An 18,088-nucleotide genomic window follows, 5' to 3' on the forward strand; every position below is an offset into this window, starting at 1 on the left:
TCTCCCTCTGCCTGCCACTTCCCCTGCTTGTGTGTGCACTCTCTCTCTGTCATATAAATAAATAAAATCTAAAAAAAATATTTACAGACATTATCAGCCTCAGATAATACTTTAAAAAAAGCAAGTTTAACTTTTACCATCGCAAGACGATAAGAAAACACTAAGTAGCAGAAAAGGTTGAGGAAAATAAAAATAGAGCAATGGACAGATTCAATCAAAAACAGGCCAATCTCATGGCTAATTTGTCCTCCTGTGTCTCCACCAACACTTCGCCCAGCAAGAAATCTGACATTTGACACGCTTATGTAGATTTCATACTTATTAATGCATAAAAGTTATACAAAGAACGTCTTTCCTAATTATGAAGTAAACATCCCCTGACATATCTCAAGGTACCTTGTCATGCCCTGGAGAAGAGTGCAGATGGGAGAGGACCAGGAAAAGATAACTTCCCCAGATGCTGAGTCTAATGGGGAAGACACTGGGACCAAGAATTCTAACAGCAAGAGAGATGCTACAACAGATGCCAGTCAGCAATGTCAATCACCTTCTGTTCTCATCGGCAAGCACACTGCTCAATTCTCAACTCAACCTCCCTCAAACTAATTTATGATCATAATGACCTGTTGAGGTTTTCGCTGTTAATTTTAGGTCTCTTTTCCCTCTATGGTTTCAAATAACTTTACTGAAAACAGTAAAATGTTATGATTGGTTCACTCATTTCCCTTTTTTCCTCTTGATTACAGGAATCAAGCAATACTTATTTCTAACATTTTATTCTATTATTCTATTAAAAATGGAGTAGTTTTTAGTCTTAAGATTCCTACCAACTGTAAAGCTGTTTGTGCTTGAAAACTATTTCTAAACATGAGGATTTTAAACACCTATTTCCCACTCTCCTCCACTTGTAGGCTATTGTTGTACTATACTCCAAATCGGTATCACTGCCCCCTACAGATAGTGCTGAATACATTCAATTTTAATCTAGGTTTTATCACATATTTAACACTTTCTTTGCTTTTTGTTTCTTTGCTCAACTCAGGTGTTCCACCCAGGATCATTTTCTTTCTCTGTAAAATGCAACCTTTATAATTTCCTTTAGTAAGGGTCAGCTGGTGGCATACTCTCAGCTTTGTGTTTTGATTTTAAATCATTCTTGAAAGATTTTTCTGCCTTTACAACTCTCAGTTGGCAGGTGTTTCCCTCCAGCACTGAAAATACCATTCCACTGTGTTCTAGCCCCACTGTTGCTAGTGGGACGTCACCTGTCTCTCCTAAAGAGTAATCTCTACCTTTCCCCTAACGCCCCCTCCTGCTTTCAAAATCTTGCTTTGTCCTTGGTGTCTGGAAATACCAAATGGCGTTTGGTAGTTTCACAATGATGTATCCTGGTGAGGATGTTTTCACTTCTTGTTTAGGATTTATTGGGCTTTTCAAATCTATGGAAAGATACCTTTATCGCTTCTAGAAAATTCCTAGCTATTATTTCCTCAGATACTTCCTCTGGCCTATTCTTTCTCTTCTTTCCTTCTAGGACTGATTAAGCATATGGCAAACTTTCTCCTTCTGTCCTTTATGCCTCAGCCTCTTCCGTATTTTCTCTTAGTCCTCTTCTCTCTACACTGTGTTCTAGATTGGAGCCAGGGAGGAAGGGCCTAATCCATCCCATGGCCTGTTTCTCGTATGGCTTGTAATCTAATTTTTTTTTACATTTTTAAAGACTTTTAAAAAATGAAAATAAAGAAGAACATGCAACAGAGACTATACGTGGTCCACAAAGCCTAAAATATTTACTATCTGGCCCTTTACAGAAAAAAAACTGTTGACCTATTCTAGATCACTTCTTACCTATCTTTTGCTTCACTAACTCATTCTAGAGTTTTAACTAATATACTGTTTAACCCTTAGAATTTTTCATTTTTTCACTTCCAGAAATTTTATGGTTATTCTATTTCTCCAGTTATATTTAATTCTCCAGTTGTTGTATTTTTCATTTCCAGAAATTCTATTCATTTCTCATATTTGCTATGTTATCTTTTACAGTTTACTGTTCCCTACAGATATCTTTAGGCTTACTGTCTTTTTTCTTATAAAAAAGCATGGCTGTTTCATATTCTATATCTGATTATTCTATTACCTTTAATCTTTGTAGCTTGTTTCTAGGATTTTTGTGCTAATTCCATGAGGTGCTTTATTATTTCTGACAGTTGACTCATTTTTTTGCACGAGTTAGACTATCCTCCTACTAAAAACACGTGACTTTGTTGCTGGGAGATGCATGGCTTGAGGGCCCCTGGACCATACAGGTGAGAAGAACCTGGTGTCAAATCCACAGGAAGCCAGTTTTACACGTGGGTCACTCTTATCCTGGGGCTGTGGCCCTCCAAGTCCCCCAGCACAAAGCAGCTTCATCGTTCCAGCACTCCTCATGCCTCTCTGGGTTCCCGCAATCCCTCCAGTTTTTCCTGAGATTCCCTTACTGTCTTGTCTTCTCTTCAGTGCTTTTTAAAATGTATTTTTTTTATATTTTATTCAACAGTTGTACTTGTTTTCAGTATGAGAGCTGGTTAGGGTAACCTCACCTACCATTACTGGAAAACAAACCTGAGTTCAAGTCTTTAATTACACTGCTGCCATTTAGAGAATTGGGAGTTCTTTCCATTTCAATGCTAAGAGTTAAGCAAGCTCCTTCTCATCATCCAAGAACCTAATAAAAATGCATGTTGGATGTAGTCCAGGAGAATGCTTTTCCACATGTTCCTGCAAGGTCTTAAGGCACCTACTGACTACCACCAGGCATCACTTATTTACCAGCAGCATGAAATCTCCCTGTCTCACGTAAGGAATCCTGCTGAAAAAGGAAATTTTAACTACTAACAAAAGCTTAAATCCTATAACTTCTAAAGAAGGACATGATCTCCCTTTTTGAACAAATTTTATTGTCATTAATGTAATTCTCCATTGCTCTAGAGCTTTAAACAAACAAATTTCCTAATGAAATTGTTTTCAAGAATCCTAAACAAGTATACTCCCAAGGTAAACATAAAGCCAGCCAACATATGCCAACTGCATGCCACCTTCCTGCCTGATACCCATTCCAGCACACTCTCTCCCCCAAGATGACAAATCTTTCCAGATAGCATCGAGGTGGTCTTAGAGCAGTAACAACATCTTGCATGAAGAACCACCTACGCCAGTGTCTTCTCCCAACGTTGTCCCCCCCGATTCCTCAGCTCACTATTCAGAGGACAGCTCACATGATTATGCTCACATATGTAAAAGCATATGCTCCTAACCAACCCTGGGCCAGTTACAAAAGTCACTCTCAACCCTTCCTGTTCTATTTTAACATTTAAAAGTACTGAAGTCCTAGAGTGTAGATCAGTGCCACTGATGCCCAGGTACTGAGGGACAAAATCAGAAATCTAAGTGAAATTAAATATAGGGATTTAAGCCATCAATATCTTGAGTATATTGAGAAATCTTTCAAAATCTGTAAATATCTACGCATGCTCATGTGGTCTTTCAGCTCCTGAAGAGGTTTTTATAGGGTCGGCACCTAGCCACAAATTCTAACACTGCTCTCATGAACTTAACATGCCTATTTGCTAAGGACTTGCTCATAACTTGCACATAACTTACAAGCCAATAATCCATTTCTATATGATTTAAGTTGATAATATAAACATGGCAACCCATAAATTAGCTAATATAAACAATGTGTCATGAGGAGTTGGTAGATTAAATGGATAAAAAAGGCTTGGCATATTAAATTCTAAACACACATATCACATCACCAATTGCTATCTTGCAAAAATGTAAGAAGCCCTCTCCTCTCCTTCCCTCTATGGGTCGCTCATCTGTTGTGTGTGTTTTAAGTGTAGATATTGAGACTAATGAGGGCAAGCCCAGAAGGAAGAATAAAAAAGGAAGGGTGTTTCTTAAAACATTCTCCTCAGGACTGCTCTGATCTTTCCAATTCTGCAGGAATGAAAGGAAACTGTGGAAAAATATAAGTAATTCAGTAAATTTTATAATGGAATTCTAACAAAAATAAATTCAAGAAATTCCCAAGAAAACCACCATCAAACACAAAGTCAAGGTCACAGCAAGTAAGAATTGAGTCTGCAAGGTCAGTATCTAAGTCCTCTTCTCTGCCCCTGAGTGTTTTTTGTGAGATAAATCAGAGTTTAGTTTTATTCTGCCAAACTTTTCATTTCCCACACACAAAGCTATCCTGTCAATTCTCAAAGGAGAGGACTGAAATAACAAAAACTCTAATTCATGGATTCAACAGAACAGAAAATCCCCAAATTTAAATAGAGATATAAAAAAATCAACCCCTAAAACTAAAATCTAATATCTAAGTTGTATAAATGCCCACGTGAATAACAAGATCTTCAAACTCTCTTAGACAATGATAAAGAAGTTGTATACTGCCATGACATAAAAACTTGCCATATAGTTATAATCAAAAAAATTACTCCCAGGAAATGAAACTTTCTACATTCAGCTTGGCATGACACCTTTTGTCATTTCCACATAAGTGCAGCAGGCGTTTTAGGCCGACTTGAATCTCTTTGTGGAGATTTATCAATTCAGTCTTGTCTGCTACTAAAACTATAATTAAACTGAACAGTAAGCTATTTATATGTCTGCAATGATTTCCTTTTCAAGATACCCCAGACTTCAGTTTCATTTTCAGTTACATATTTAATCTCTGTGTTATTGCTTAAATTACGGGTGCACCACCCTCCAGCTCAGATCCTGGCTGCGTTCTCTGGCAGCCACTGCCACGCATGTCAAAGGCTTATTATGCTCAATAGGAGCCACATGCGCTGGGCGGCCACAGCAGTTTGTACCCTAGGAGCTAATTCAATCTATCAGAGTTTGCTAATGCTTTGTTCAAGGAACACAGCGTGATCCCTAGTATTCATGACTCAGAAACAAAATAGATGTTCCAGAAGTGAGGCATCCTGGAAGTAGCACTTTCTCTTGAGATCCCAAAATGGGTACCTATTTAGGGACTTGGAGAATCTGACAAGATAAGCCGTACCAAATATTACTGCTCTGAAAATCTAGATTTCATGAAGTTGTCACTAAAGAACAGAAGACAAGAACAAACTGATGGTTGTCAGAGGAGAGGTCGGGGCGGGGGGGCGAGGATTGGGTGCACCAGGTGATGGGGATTAAGGAGGGCACTGTGATGAGCACCAGGTGATGTATAGAAGTGTTGATCACTAACCTGTACACCTGAAACTAATAGTACACTGTATGTTAACTAACTAGAATTTAAATTAAAAAAACAGAAAACAAAAAAAGGATTCATGTTCATGCATTTGGGGGAAAAAAAAGGTTGCTCTAGAACAATCTCACCCACAAAAAAAGAGGGGGGAAAGGCCACCAAAAAGTTACAGGGCCTACTGGGTTCAAGACCCATAAGAAGAAACAACATTTCAAACACTGACATCCATTCTTCACACAGGTGCGAGTAGACTTCTGGTAAGTCAGGGTGAAGTAACCTGCTGCAGATTTTTCTCCCAAGTAGCCAACAAGCAGGAGGAGTAAGTTTCATTAAAAACTCACCCTCAGTCAGAAGTGCTTAGACTATTAACCAAATTTTTAATTGTAACTCTTTGAGTAGTGGGATTCCAAGCAATTTAATTTTTTTTTTGGTCATTTATATCTATTTTTTTCTACACTGAATGCATTGATTCTAGAAAGGGAGTAAATGAGGTTTAAAACTATTAGATTGCCATAAAATCTGTATTATCCTCAGAACAAACGGTGATGGTGACACTCCCACTAATCAGGTGAACTTCATCAAAGGTTCTGTCTTAGATACATCTTGGAAGTCACTCCAAACAAAACATGTTCATGTCTACCTAAGTTACCTCCTACAAGAACAACAGTGCTTAGAAACCTGACACAGAATCAACTTCGTTGATGAAGGAATTTGACAGACTTAAGCCTCTGATTTTTCCTCCTAAGATACCCTGGCTGCATTGTCACAGCAAAGAAGGTTGTTCTCTCAGGCTAAGAACTGCCATCATTAAGCATTTGTCATGATATACCTTTATGATACACCATGCAATTAACCGATTATCTTCACTTAGGCAGTCAGCAGTGGTAAGAGCCACCAAGCTCCTTGACAGGTTATGCCTTCCTGTTCTCCATGCTGTTGATGCTTTCAAGGATACCATTAGCACTAGAGGTGGACAAAGCCTTCTAATTCACCCCCCACCAAGGCTGGATTCCATAGACATGGATGATCATAAATAAACCCATTGGATGGGAATGATTTTTGACATAACTACAGTAGAACAAAAGAATACTACCAGCTCTATTCTGTAAAAAAGTAGGTTTAAAATTCTGATTGATTCGATTATTTCAAGACCATCTGTGACAAATATCCACCACTTTCCCTTAAACAGAAAATGTTAAAAGAATGTTTTTTTATTGCTAGAGTTTATTTTTAAAAATCACAGTTTATGATACATTAATAGAAGAATAAATTACCCATTAATTTGCTTATCAGAATAAGGAAAGAAGTCACCACACTAACCAAAGATCTGTCAAAAGTTTCAGTAAAACTCACAGAAATCTCTATACATTTTTTCTCCCATTCTTCTCCACCCAACTCCTTGAACCCATTCCAATCAGGCATTCATCTCTGCAACATCCCCCAATCCTTGAATGGTCACTGTTGACCTCCACATTGCTGAATCCAGTAATAAATTCTCAGACCTCATCTTACTGGACCTATAAAGCAGCAACTGATACAGTTGTTTCTCCTTCTTGAAGACCTAATTCTATATTTGGTTTTCAAGATAGCAACCTCTTGTTTCTCTTCCTACTTCAATGGCCACACCCACTTGGTCTCCTTTGCTAGCTCTCATCTCCTAATCTGTTACACAATTAAGTTCCCCCAGAGCTTAATTCTTTTTTTTTTAAAGATTTTACTTATTTATTTATTTAAGAGAGAGAGAGAGAAAGTACGTGCAAGCAGGGGGGAGGGGCAGAGGGAGAGGGACAAGCAGACTCTGTGCTGAGCATGGAGCCCAATGCAAGGCTTGATCCCATGACCCTGAGATCATAATCTGAGCCAAAATCAAGAGTCAGATGCTTCATCGACTGAGCCGCCCAGGTGCCCCCCACCCCAGAGCTTAATTCTTAACCTCTTTGCCATCTCTAATCAATCCTGGGGGTCCCATCAAGTCTCACAGTTTAAAACGGTACACTGACTACTCCCAAGAATCTCTCTCCATCCTACACCTGTTCCCTGAATCCCAGACTTGTATGTTCAACTGCCTGGCAATATCTCATCGCCACCTCAACCCTAACACACCCAAAAAGACTTCTGATTCCCCCATCCACACTTGCTCCTCCCACAGTCTTCATCTCAGAAATGGCAACTCAATCTTTCTAGTTGCTCAGATTTGAAACCCAAGTCCTATCCTTCTTATATCCCACATCAATATATTAGCAAATCCTGTCAGTTTTACTGTGAAAATACTCTACACCCAGAATGTCACCACCTCCCATCACCAACACGGCCAAGACTCAGATCCAACTTTCCCCAATACCTCCTACCTGGCTTAGCACAATAGTCTGCTAACTCGGCAATCTGCTTCTGCTCTCACCTCCCTTTACGTCTTCATCCACTCCAGCAACCAGATACCATTAAAAAGTAAATCCCATAGTATCACTCTGCTGCTCAGACTCTGCCAATGACCCCCCATTTCACTCAGAATAAAAGCCAAGTCATAACAACAACCTACACAAGTACAAGGTGAAGTTCTTGCTATTTCTCTGACTCCCTCATCCACTCCACTGCAGCCGCTTGAGGCTCAACAGAGTAGGAAGGCATTATCAGTCTTGGGACTTGGCACTTGGTGAACCACCTTCTGGGACACTACTCCCCCCAGATATAGAGTGATGATGATATGACGGGACAACAGGTATACACTAAGACTATCCCAGGCAAAGTGAGATGTGCGGTCCCCTGTCCAGACAGCACCCTGGCTCCCAACCGCCACATCTGCCCAAATACCATCCTATCAGAGAGAATTTCTCCAACCAACCTATGTAACAGAGTAACCTCTGCCCTTTGTTTTTCATGTCCCCTTCATCATGCTTTATAGTCCTCAATAACACTTAACAGCCTTTCCGCCCTTTAAATGTTAAGTACCTTCAAATAATTAAAATAATTATTAAATGAACATGCCTAAAACAAATCGGGAAAAAACTTGCTCAAGCAACATTTCTAGTATACCACAAAAAGATGTCAAAGAACAAATATAGTTACAAGGTGATCATACCAAGTAGCTAAGTATTATCAGGATGGCAGGGGAAAAAAATGGTAAAGGAATTTTTTTTTTAATATCTTAACACCAGCCTTGAAAAAAAAAAAGAGTTTCACTACCTCTAAGAATTGCTAGGAAGTTTAAGAGCAAGAACTCACACTACTTCACGAAGAAGCACTCAACACACATGAGCTTTTGTTACTGGAAAAGCTATTTAGCCCACAGCTTAACAGATGCAACCCACATTTTCTGCATTGCAAGCATTTCTAAACATATCTTTCTCAAGTGTTTTCTCCATACCAAAAAAAGACCGTCAGCATATCACACATTAAAACATCACCTTCATCTTTTTTATTTATTACTGAAGTATAATTGACATACAATGCTGTGTTAACTTCAGGTATACAACACTGATTCCACAATTCTCTGCATTACTCAGAGTTCACCATGGTAAGTGTAGTCACCATCTGTCACCAAACATTATTACAATATTAACTATATCCCTTATGCTATTTCTCTGACTTTTCATCTGTGACTTATTTACAGAGGGCCAACAGGCACATGAAAAGGTGCTCAACATCACTCATCATCAGAGAAATGCACATCAAAATCACAATGAGATATCACCTCACACCTGTCAGAATAAAAAAAAACACATTTCTGTAAGATTTGGAAGACAGAAGGAAGAGAGCTATTCCTTTTCATCAGAGGAAGTATTCCACATTCTACCACCTTGTACCAGCTTCACAGGTGTAGGAAGCTGGAAGCTCAGCAATGATTTCCTCAAGTCTCCTGGGATAGCAACAACAGTGTCCTGACCTTGAGAATAAACGTATGGATGCATGAACTGGAAACCCACCAAGAATACGCAGACATCTGTCCCTTCAGCTTTTCCAGTAATTTTGCAAGCATCTATAATTTACTGTTTTAACTATCTTTATACTTGAAATTAGTTTCTGTGCCAGTTACTGAGTTCACAACTCTCAGCCTCAAGCCTACCCTTCTATATGCAGTTTGGGATCCTAGAGAAGGAACTCTACAAACCATACTCCTGATTTGCCAGAGGGCTCCATGCTAGGCTCTGCCAGTAGGTGGTGCAAGAGGAGAGAGACTGCCAATCTGGAGATGAACTTGCTCCTTCCTATGTGTCTCCTGTGTGTTTCCTGTCTGCTTGCAATGCCCTTGAGAGTTGCTTCTTCACCCTGACAAGTACAGTTCCTTCCAAGAGCAGAAGATGAATCCAGTTTTCAGATTTCGGCAACACTTAGAAAACTATCTTCATTGTCTTCTACCCCAAAAGAAGAGACGCTAGACCAGCCAGGCATCTCCCCCTCTTCAGAGATCCAAGTATCAGCTTTGAGAGACCCCTCTCTGAAGTTTAAAAGTATTAATAATTCCAATATTTTTCCCTGTGTTCCCTCAGCCCTAGGTGTGGTCGCTGCTTCCTTCAGTTTCCACTACAAGGTACCTTAGGACAGGCGAACTGCTCTAAAAAGGACAAGATAGTAAATACTCTATGATTTGTGTGCCAAAAGTCTCTAAGGTAGTCTCTAACTAATCGACTCTACCACTACAGTATAAAAGCAGCCACGGGCAATGTGGCAATGAATGGGGATGTTGGTGTTCAAGAAAACTTCATTTGCAAAAAGTGTCGGCTCTGACTTTTCCTAAAGGTTGTTACTTGCCCTAGAATTCTCTTTTTATGCTTTTTGTTATCTAATTAAGAACTCCACACTTAATTCACAGTTTTGTTTATTAAAATCACTCTGTTCAACTAACATGCAGGGTATTTATCTCCTGATCAGAACTGACTGTCACTATTTCCTGCACTGAATCTTGACTATTCCTGTATTAGGTATCAGAAGCGGTTCTAAGAAACAGTCCAAAAATGGGAAACTGGGATTAATTATTTCACCTGCTTGGGTTTCAAGGCAGTGATGATGATCTTATCACCAGTGGGCAAAAAAAATGCTAGTTGTCCATGACAAGCAGTACCAAAACATTATTTAAATTATCATCTATGATATCCTTTCTTTGATTTTCCAGCCACCCTCTTGCTTCTTCCCTGGAACCCAGAGGTCATATCAACACTCTTCTTTTCTTTTCTCCTGAACCAGCTGTTTCCCTAGAGTTCTCAAAATCAGAGACAACTGGCCAAGCTCTAGGAGCAGCAAAGAAAAATCCAAGTGGTGCAGACCTTTAAATTTGAAATTAGTATTTCTCAAAGATGACCTGACAGAAGCAGAAGTAGATTGATCAAATTCTGCTTCTAGGCATTATAAAGTAACTGAGACACCAGACTTGTAAACAACTAGAAAATTGGGAACAAAATATGAAACACTGGACAATAGGTAACTCAGGACTAGGATCCTTTTAAGAAGTGAAGTGAATGAGATGAGCTTCCACTTATATGTGAGATGAAGTAAGGGAAGCTAGACCCAACGCTTTTAATTCTGGGGCCATTTCCTTTGTTCCTCTCTTGTCTGCTTCACCCTCAGAGCTCTACAACCCAAAAAGCTCAACTTTGGAGCTCCATAGAGATCTACTATATACCTAATTTATTTCCCTAGCACTCTGCTTTTATTCCACACGTACCAAATGAAACATTTTGAGAAAGGAATGCCTTCAACCCAACTAAAGAATGAGGCAGAGGAACAAGGTGAAAGGGGAGGATGGGGAGGGGAAAGAGGAGAAGGACTCTAGTCAGAAATATAGAATGCCCCTTGGAGTATGGATCAAAAAAAAATCCATAGAAATTGCACCTCTGTTCAGCAGATACTAGTATGTAAAAGTCATTATACTAAAAGATGATGTTCAACACTGGTTAGGAAGAAGAATTCTTAACAGGTTGCCAAGGGAAGCCAGGCACATTCTGTGAAACTTGTTTGGCTTCACAAATCATTCCATGATCTAGGTCAACCAAAAGTCCCAACTTGTACTTATGGCCTTAGACTGCTATGTAGAGTCAAAGTCCATCTCTCGATTCCAGAGAACACATGGCATAAAATATAGCCTCACTTCTGAGTTACTACCACATAAGAAGCTTAGTTTAAGATTGTGGATGCCTTGGATCTAGAAGATCATCAGCAAACAAGGGAACTCTTGGCACAGACATTCTGGGCCTGTGCTCACAGGCTATGTGGATTTGTCCAAGGGTGAAGCTCCCAAGCCATGGAGCAGTATCTTGCCAATGGTGCCTTGGAGGCACACAAACTCACCCCCTGACTCCTACCTTTGGAGTCCTGAAGAGGTACAGTGTGTGTTGGCCATCATAGTTTTCAGGGCTTCCCTGATCTGCAAGTATAAACGTCTCTGTAGTATATCTCATCCTTTTTACTAACCCTGTCATCTGCTCCTATAAGAGGCTTTAAATATACTGTGTGAAGGGTGGCTTAGGTTCCAAGCAGTAATAAGCCCTTGTTACAAGTCCTGACAAATGGAATCTCATTGCTCAGCTGATATCTTCACATCAAACTACTTCTCAGGTCACTGGTTAACCTCGCATCAGTTCCTACCCATGGTCTCATCAGAGGCTTCAGGCCGAGACTGGGTGGGTACAGGTCTATAAAACGCTCAGAGAACCATGCTGTTCAATCCTCCATGAGCTGGTGGCATTGGAATGTCAAGGGAATTAAGTGCTTATGTAGCCTATTCCTATATAAATTCAAACAACTCCTGTATTATCTTTATGTTAAAGTTCATGCTAGAAAGAAAATCCTACAAGTCTCCTTAGTAATCTACTCTGGAGTGAACCATCACCACTTAGCAAATCAAAATAGGTCCCATTAACATTTAAAATGCACAATTCTAGATAAATAAAGGAAAGTATCATGAAGCAGTGTTCCAAATTTACTATTTTGGTGTTTAAAGATAGGAATTTATGACATCTGTTCATAAATAACAAAATACACAGAATAGTTTTAGAGTTATTTTTTAGGAAAAAAAACCCTCATTATCAGTTATAGTAAAAATAAATAAATGAAGAGTTTAATACAGTAATAACAAATACAACTTTTGAAAAACTACTTACATCCAAAGAATCTTCCTTCAACAGGATAAGGGCCATATTTTGTGATACCAATCGGCAGGAATATCCTAGAGTAGAGGAAAGAGCAACACAAGTGAGTTAACCATTCCTTCCATGAACTCATTGCTTTCCAATAACTATTTAAATTGTCTCCCTTCTTATGTCTTCCGTATTACCTTTTTAAGCCTTTTGGGGAAGACAGAGGAATTGGACAAGCGTGTGGGGTAGGAAAAGTAAGTTCTTTAAGCATATTTTGATTCTTGCAGACAGCCTGAATAGAACTGGTTGGGGAGGTCTTCATAACTAATGGCTAAAATAAATATTGGTCAATTTTCCATGGATTTTTCTTTATGCTTGTATAACAACAGGATAAGTCTTGGATTATCTCTAAAAAACAGCTAACACTTTAGGAAGACACATGGAATGTGACGGTGCTTCCAAATCAGCATAAACGAGCCTACCCTACTATCAAGATCCCTCATTTGCTTGTTTAAAAAGTAGGTAATTCTCACAACAGATTTCAAAGGAATACTATCATATGCCGAGAGAATCACTTTTCCTACCCAAGTTCAAAGCAATCCCCATTTCAAGAATTAAACCTGAGTTAAAAAAAAGAAAAATTTGTTTAGAACAAAAGAAATGTCTTCCAAAACCGATTCTTATCAATAATTTCCATCACATTTTAAAATAGTTATCGCTATAGACTAAGCAAGATACTCTTCTACTCTCCTCCCAGAAGGTGAACATGTTTTCTCTGAATCACTTTCCTACTCAGGCTTTGTAGTCCACGCCAAAACATCTGGAGATACTCAGTGACACCACAGAGCAGGAGGTGAGCTCTCCTCCCCGCTCAAATCCACACACTCTGGGAAAGAGCAGCTCCAGCAAATCCTAAGACCCTGGATGTCTTTCAGGGCTTTCCTTTCAAGCTACCCTCCACCCTCTGAGTGCCCCTTGAGAGAGTTAGCGCTTTCACCAACCACCAATCTCAATTTATCTCATTGAGAAAAGGTAAGAAAAGAATCCTTCCACCTAGAAAGTTGTTTCTTTTTCCTCAGCACCTGAAGATAAAAGATTAATGATCACAGAAACATGAAACAAATCATCAGCATGGAGAATTACAACCTTCAAGCAAGTACCTGGGTGACAATCTCAAGGAAGGGGCTTAACCAATACTGTTCCTAAAACGCGGAGGAGCCTGGATTCTCCTCCACAGAACAGCTAAAATATCCATTCCATTCCGGTAGATGCTACATTTAAGTGGAAAAGGAGACAGGCATTTAACTAATGGGCAAGTCTCAGAACTACTGCATTTACGTGACATATCTACTCAGCAGGGCTTCTCTCCCCCTACCCCCTCCAACCCCGTGCTGAGGAAACCCTATTAAAAGGCACCAAATAGACTTCAAGACACACAAAAATTAAGACCAAGAAAAACCTTGTTTTGTTGTGTTGTTTAGGAAGGAGAGAGACACTAAATATTTGTTTATTTTGGAATGTACAAAGTATATCCTTCATTAACTATTGTCATTTCAGAATATTTTGTAGATCACCTCAGAACACAAGCCTTCAAGCACAAACTTATGGCTTTTAATCCAAATATTTTTTTAAAGCAATATCATAAAGATATAGTCCAGACAGTTAACAACAGTGATTATTTTGCTTGCTAAAACCACTACGTATTATTTTAAAAATGAGAACAAACTGAATAATTTAAAATCATAATACTACATGGGCAAATACCTGTTTAACCTCTAAGACAAAAAACAGAAGTAGGAAACATGAAACAATTTTCTATACATTTTCAAATTTGTTCAAGTCTGTATTTTAGCAATAGTGATGAGTAAAAATAAGACTTTCCCAGAATGCCATTCAAAGTTCTGTCTGATAGGATTGACATAATTGAAGTCTTGGTTTGCCATTAAAATTTTACAAATGTATTCTTCTTTCCTATAAATTCTTAGATCAGGTCCAGAAGGGAGGTCTACACTTTATTTTCATTTATAAAAGGAGATGTTGCAACTTTAATTATTTCCCACTGTGGGAGGCTTGCTCTTTCTTTATATCCCCAGAGGCTTCCAGCAACTTCATGCAACATAGACTGTTACAAATTTAGTATAACTAATGCAAAAGGATTTGCTGGTAGTTTTTTATCTGAAAAACAGCTGCAGAAGCGAGCTATAATTTTTAAGCCCTAGCTTGCTGCTTTATTTTATATTTTTCAGTTTAAGCAAAATGCTGCTTGACAACTGAATCTACACAAAGATATTATGGAAAAACTCTTAAGTATTTTTTTAGCTGTTGCAGGCAGAGGGCAAGAAATAAAACCACGGACACTTCCATGAATTTCAGTATACAAAACTAAAGGTTTCTGGAAATAGGTTTTGTTGTTTGTTTGTTTGTTTGTTTGTTTGTTTTAATTTGGAAAATGAAGTGAGGTTCTGCTTAGAGAATTATCACACAGAACACTTGTACTATACAGAACATGGAAGTTTAACACAGTTACTTGTGACTTAGCGAATGTGGCAAATTAAATTATGTCAACCCCAGTTTGGTGTGCTTGATTTCTAATGTTTGTGGATAAAATGAGATCAACTCTTGGAGAAGAGCCAGGTATGAAATGTCAATCCACGCTTGTAAATTGAGGTCTGGTTCTTTAATCTTGCAATCTAACAAAAGGCCCATAAAATCACTGAGAAGGGAACCTCTGGGATTTCACTTTTTACATCTGAAATTAACAGCACACTACAAACGTTTAGCCTTTCTACTACCTGAATATAATCAACATACAAAGAAATCAAAATATTACAGGCTCTATGGTACTTAGAGCAGGACTTCATTTTAAGAAAATAATTATCCATGCTAGAAAGTATCACCAAACCAAATCTCTCAGATCTTGCGATCATTCTCTCTCTCTTTTGAGATACGCTCACATTGTCAAAGATACTCAAATCCAGATTTCTTTGGAGACATTTCTGGAAGGGTTAGGGACAGTTTATCCTTACTAACCATGTATCTTAGGATCAGATTAATAAAGCCACCCATCACTAGGATTTAGCATGTTTCCAAACCCTCAGTAAGTTTGTTGGTCCTAAATATTTTTCAGAGAGAGTCTGATCAATATTTGAGTATGAATGTATGAAACACACTGCCAGACATCAGGAATGGATAATGAAAGATGGTATTCTTAGTCTATTCCAAATGGGGTCAAAGTCCTTCATCATCCAGAGAACCAGGAAGCTAAGGACTCATCCACAGAAACACACACCTGGTCACCTTTCCCTCCAGATCCTGCTCAGGAAGGCTCCATCACATGTAAAAGCACATGGCCTCAGCCTTGCCTTACAAACCCCTCCCCTCCCCCAAACTGGGCTGTCCTGATCCATTCTCTGTGCAGAATTTGTTTTAAATTCAATTAGCCAACATACAGTACATCATCAGTTTCAGATGTAGAGTTAAATAATTCATCAGTTGCATATAACACCCAGTGCTCATCACCCAGTTGCATATAACACCCAGTGCTTTTTTTTCTTTTTAAACAAATTCTTAAAGGCTCAAGTTTTAAACGTATATCATCCACGAAGCTTCCCTGGTCTTTTCTAGGAAGTGAATATCAACTGTCACAGGTACATGCTCAGATTTTTGGCACTTTCACAGTCTCTGTGACCTAAGCCGAGTTGCTTGGTATTTCTGTGCCTCTGTTCTATCTTTAAAAAAGGGATGATGGCTATCTGCAAGGAATCAGATATAAAACTGACCACGACAGGATTCAGCACAGTATTTGGCATATTCTAGCTAACATTCACTCAGTAACTATTATTAACACCAGTCATACTTAATATCTCTACTGCACAACTAGTACTTTCTCATCTATGTTACTCTCGGCTTTGTCTCAGAATTAACTCATGCTCCAATTAGGGGATGTAAGTTCCCCCAGCCTAGAGTAGAGCATCTGGCAACAATGTTAGTTGCAGGTAATCAAGAAATAACATGTCTGACTTTTTTGTGAAAAACAACACTCAGATTGAGACCACCACCAATGTCCCAGCTTCACTGAAAACAGAAACTGGTCTTCCTTTCGACAGGCAAGGCAAATTATAGGCAATAATAGGAGGATCAGGCACCATATTCACTCACTTTTAAAGATTAAACTTCTAAAACTCTAAGAAGTGGTTTAAAAGTATTAAATAATGAGTCACAACAACTTAGAAATGGTTTAATGAAAGCTATTGCCCACTTAATGACTTTATTTTTTTTTAAAGATTTTATTTATTTATTTGAGAGAGAGAATGAGAGGGAGAGAGCATGAGAGGGGGGAGGGCCAGAGGGAGAAGCAGACTCCCTGCCGAGCAGGGAGCCCGATGCGGGACTCGATCCTGGGACTCCAGGATCATGACCTGAGCCGAAGGCAGTCGCCCAACCAACTGAGCCACCAAGGCGCCCTCACTTAATGACTTTAAAATGGATTTTGCTCTCACTCATCCTGCATCCATTAGAAAAAAAAATTATAGATTCTGTAGACTTTGTATCTGTTGTCTATCCATTTAATAGATGTCTTACCCAGTAGCAATAAGGAAATGACACAATTCACAAAGGCTATAACTGAAATTTCACTTTAGACTAACGGATGCCAAATCTTTAAGCTAAAAAAGAAAACTGCCAACTCCTTGAAACACAACTAGTTAGCATAAATTCAAGCCCAGCACAGTAGGATTCTGGCATTAGGCCAGTTCCAAACTACCTAAAACCCACAGGCAAGAAGACTATCTATATAGTACTCATTGGCTCCTGAGAGACACAAATACCCTGGAACTTAATTTGATTAAATGTTTGCAAGGTATGAACTAAAAGTTACATTCTACAAATGCTTCTTTTTTTTAAGATTTCATTTATTTATTTGTTGGAGAGAGGCAACACAAGCAGGGGGAGTGGGAGAGGGAGAAGCAGACCCCCCGCCGAGCAGGGACCTGATGCGGGGCTCGAGCCCAGGACCCTGGGATCATGACCTGAGCCGAAGGCAGATGCTTAACCAGCTGAGCCACCCAGGAGCCCCTTACAAACACTTCTTAAACTATGATAGAGAAACCCAATGCTGAGGAGAGCCAACAACCCCAAACACCCAACATACCAACTGTTGCCTCTAGAGGTGAACTGTTACCATAAGTATCACTAAGACAATGTGATTAAAGGGTGAGAGTCAATAGTTATAAGACATCCCAATTTCAGGGACGTTGACATAGGACAACAAGGTGCATCCTGGAATGGCTGAAACACAGGACCATTGTCCCCCAGTCTTCCAATTTCAGAGAACAGTTTTATGAAAGCTACGTGAATCTGTTTAAAGGGAGCCCCACACCAGAAGTGAAGAGCCCTGGGACCTCACACCAGAGTGGTCATGAAACAGAACATAACCTTTAGAAACACTGAACTTCCCCCCTTGAGTGGTAAGACTGTTGGTATGTAAAGACTGAAGACAGAATTCAGAAGGCACTCAGCAGGCATTCCATTCGTTTGCTCTCCTGTCCTTCCTTCACAGAGAAGTAGAATTGCTAGACACCTGCTCTTCCTCCCAAATATCTTCTGAGTGCCCAAAAATGTACACAGAATGCACTACCATATACAGAATATCCAGTACAATGGAAGATAGATCAATGATGGCTCACATTACCAGGGGGATGAGGAACACAGGATGAGTAAACAGTCCTACAATCCATACTGCATCTGGGGCACGACCTCATGCTGCATATAGCTGTCA

General features: G+C 39.3%; 1 protein-coding gene across 1 annotated transcript in view; it reads right to left on the minus strand.

Moving 5' to 3' along the window:
- Positions 1-18,088, minus strand: part of ATP8A2 (ATPase phospholipid transporting 8A2) — a 603,997-nt gene that overhangs the window by 403,755 nt on the left and 182,154 nt on the right. The window contains exon 24 of the mRNA XM_045869211.2: positions 12,337-12,401. Within this exon, the coding sequence (XP_045725167.1) occupies positions 12,337-12,401 (65 nt within the window). The remainder of the gene's footprint in view (positions 1-12,336; positions 12,402-18,088) is intronic.

Source organism: Mirounga angustirostris, unplaced genomic scaffold (assembly GCF_029215605.1).
Source record: "Mirounga angustirostris isolate CCGP_5_RB_7025 unplaced genomic scaffold, mMirAng1.0.hap1 SCAF_3, whole genome shotgun sequence".
NCBI lineage: Eukaryota > Metazoa > Chordata > Mammalia > Carnivora > Phocidae > Mirounga > Mirounga angustirostris.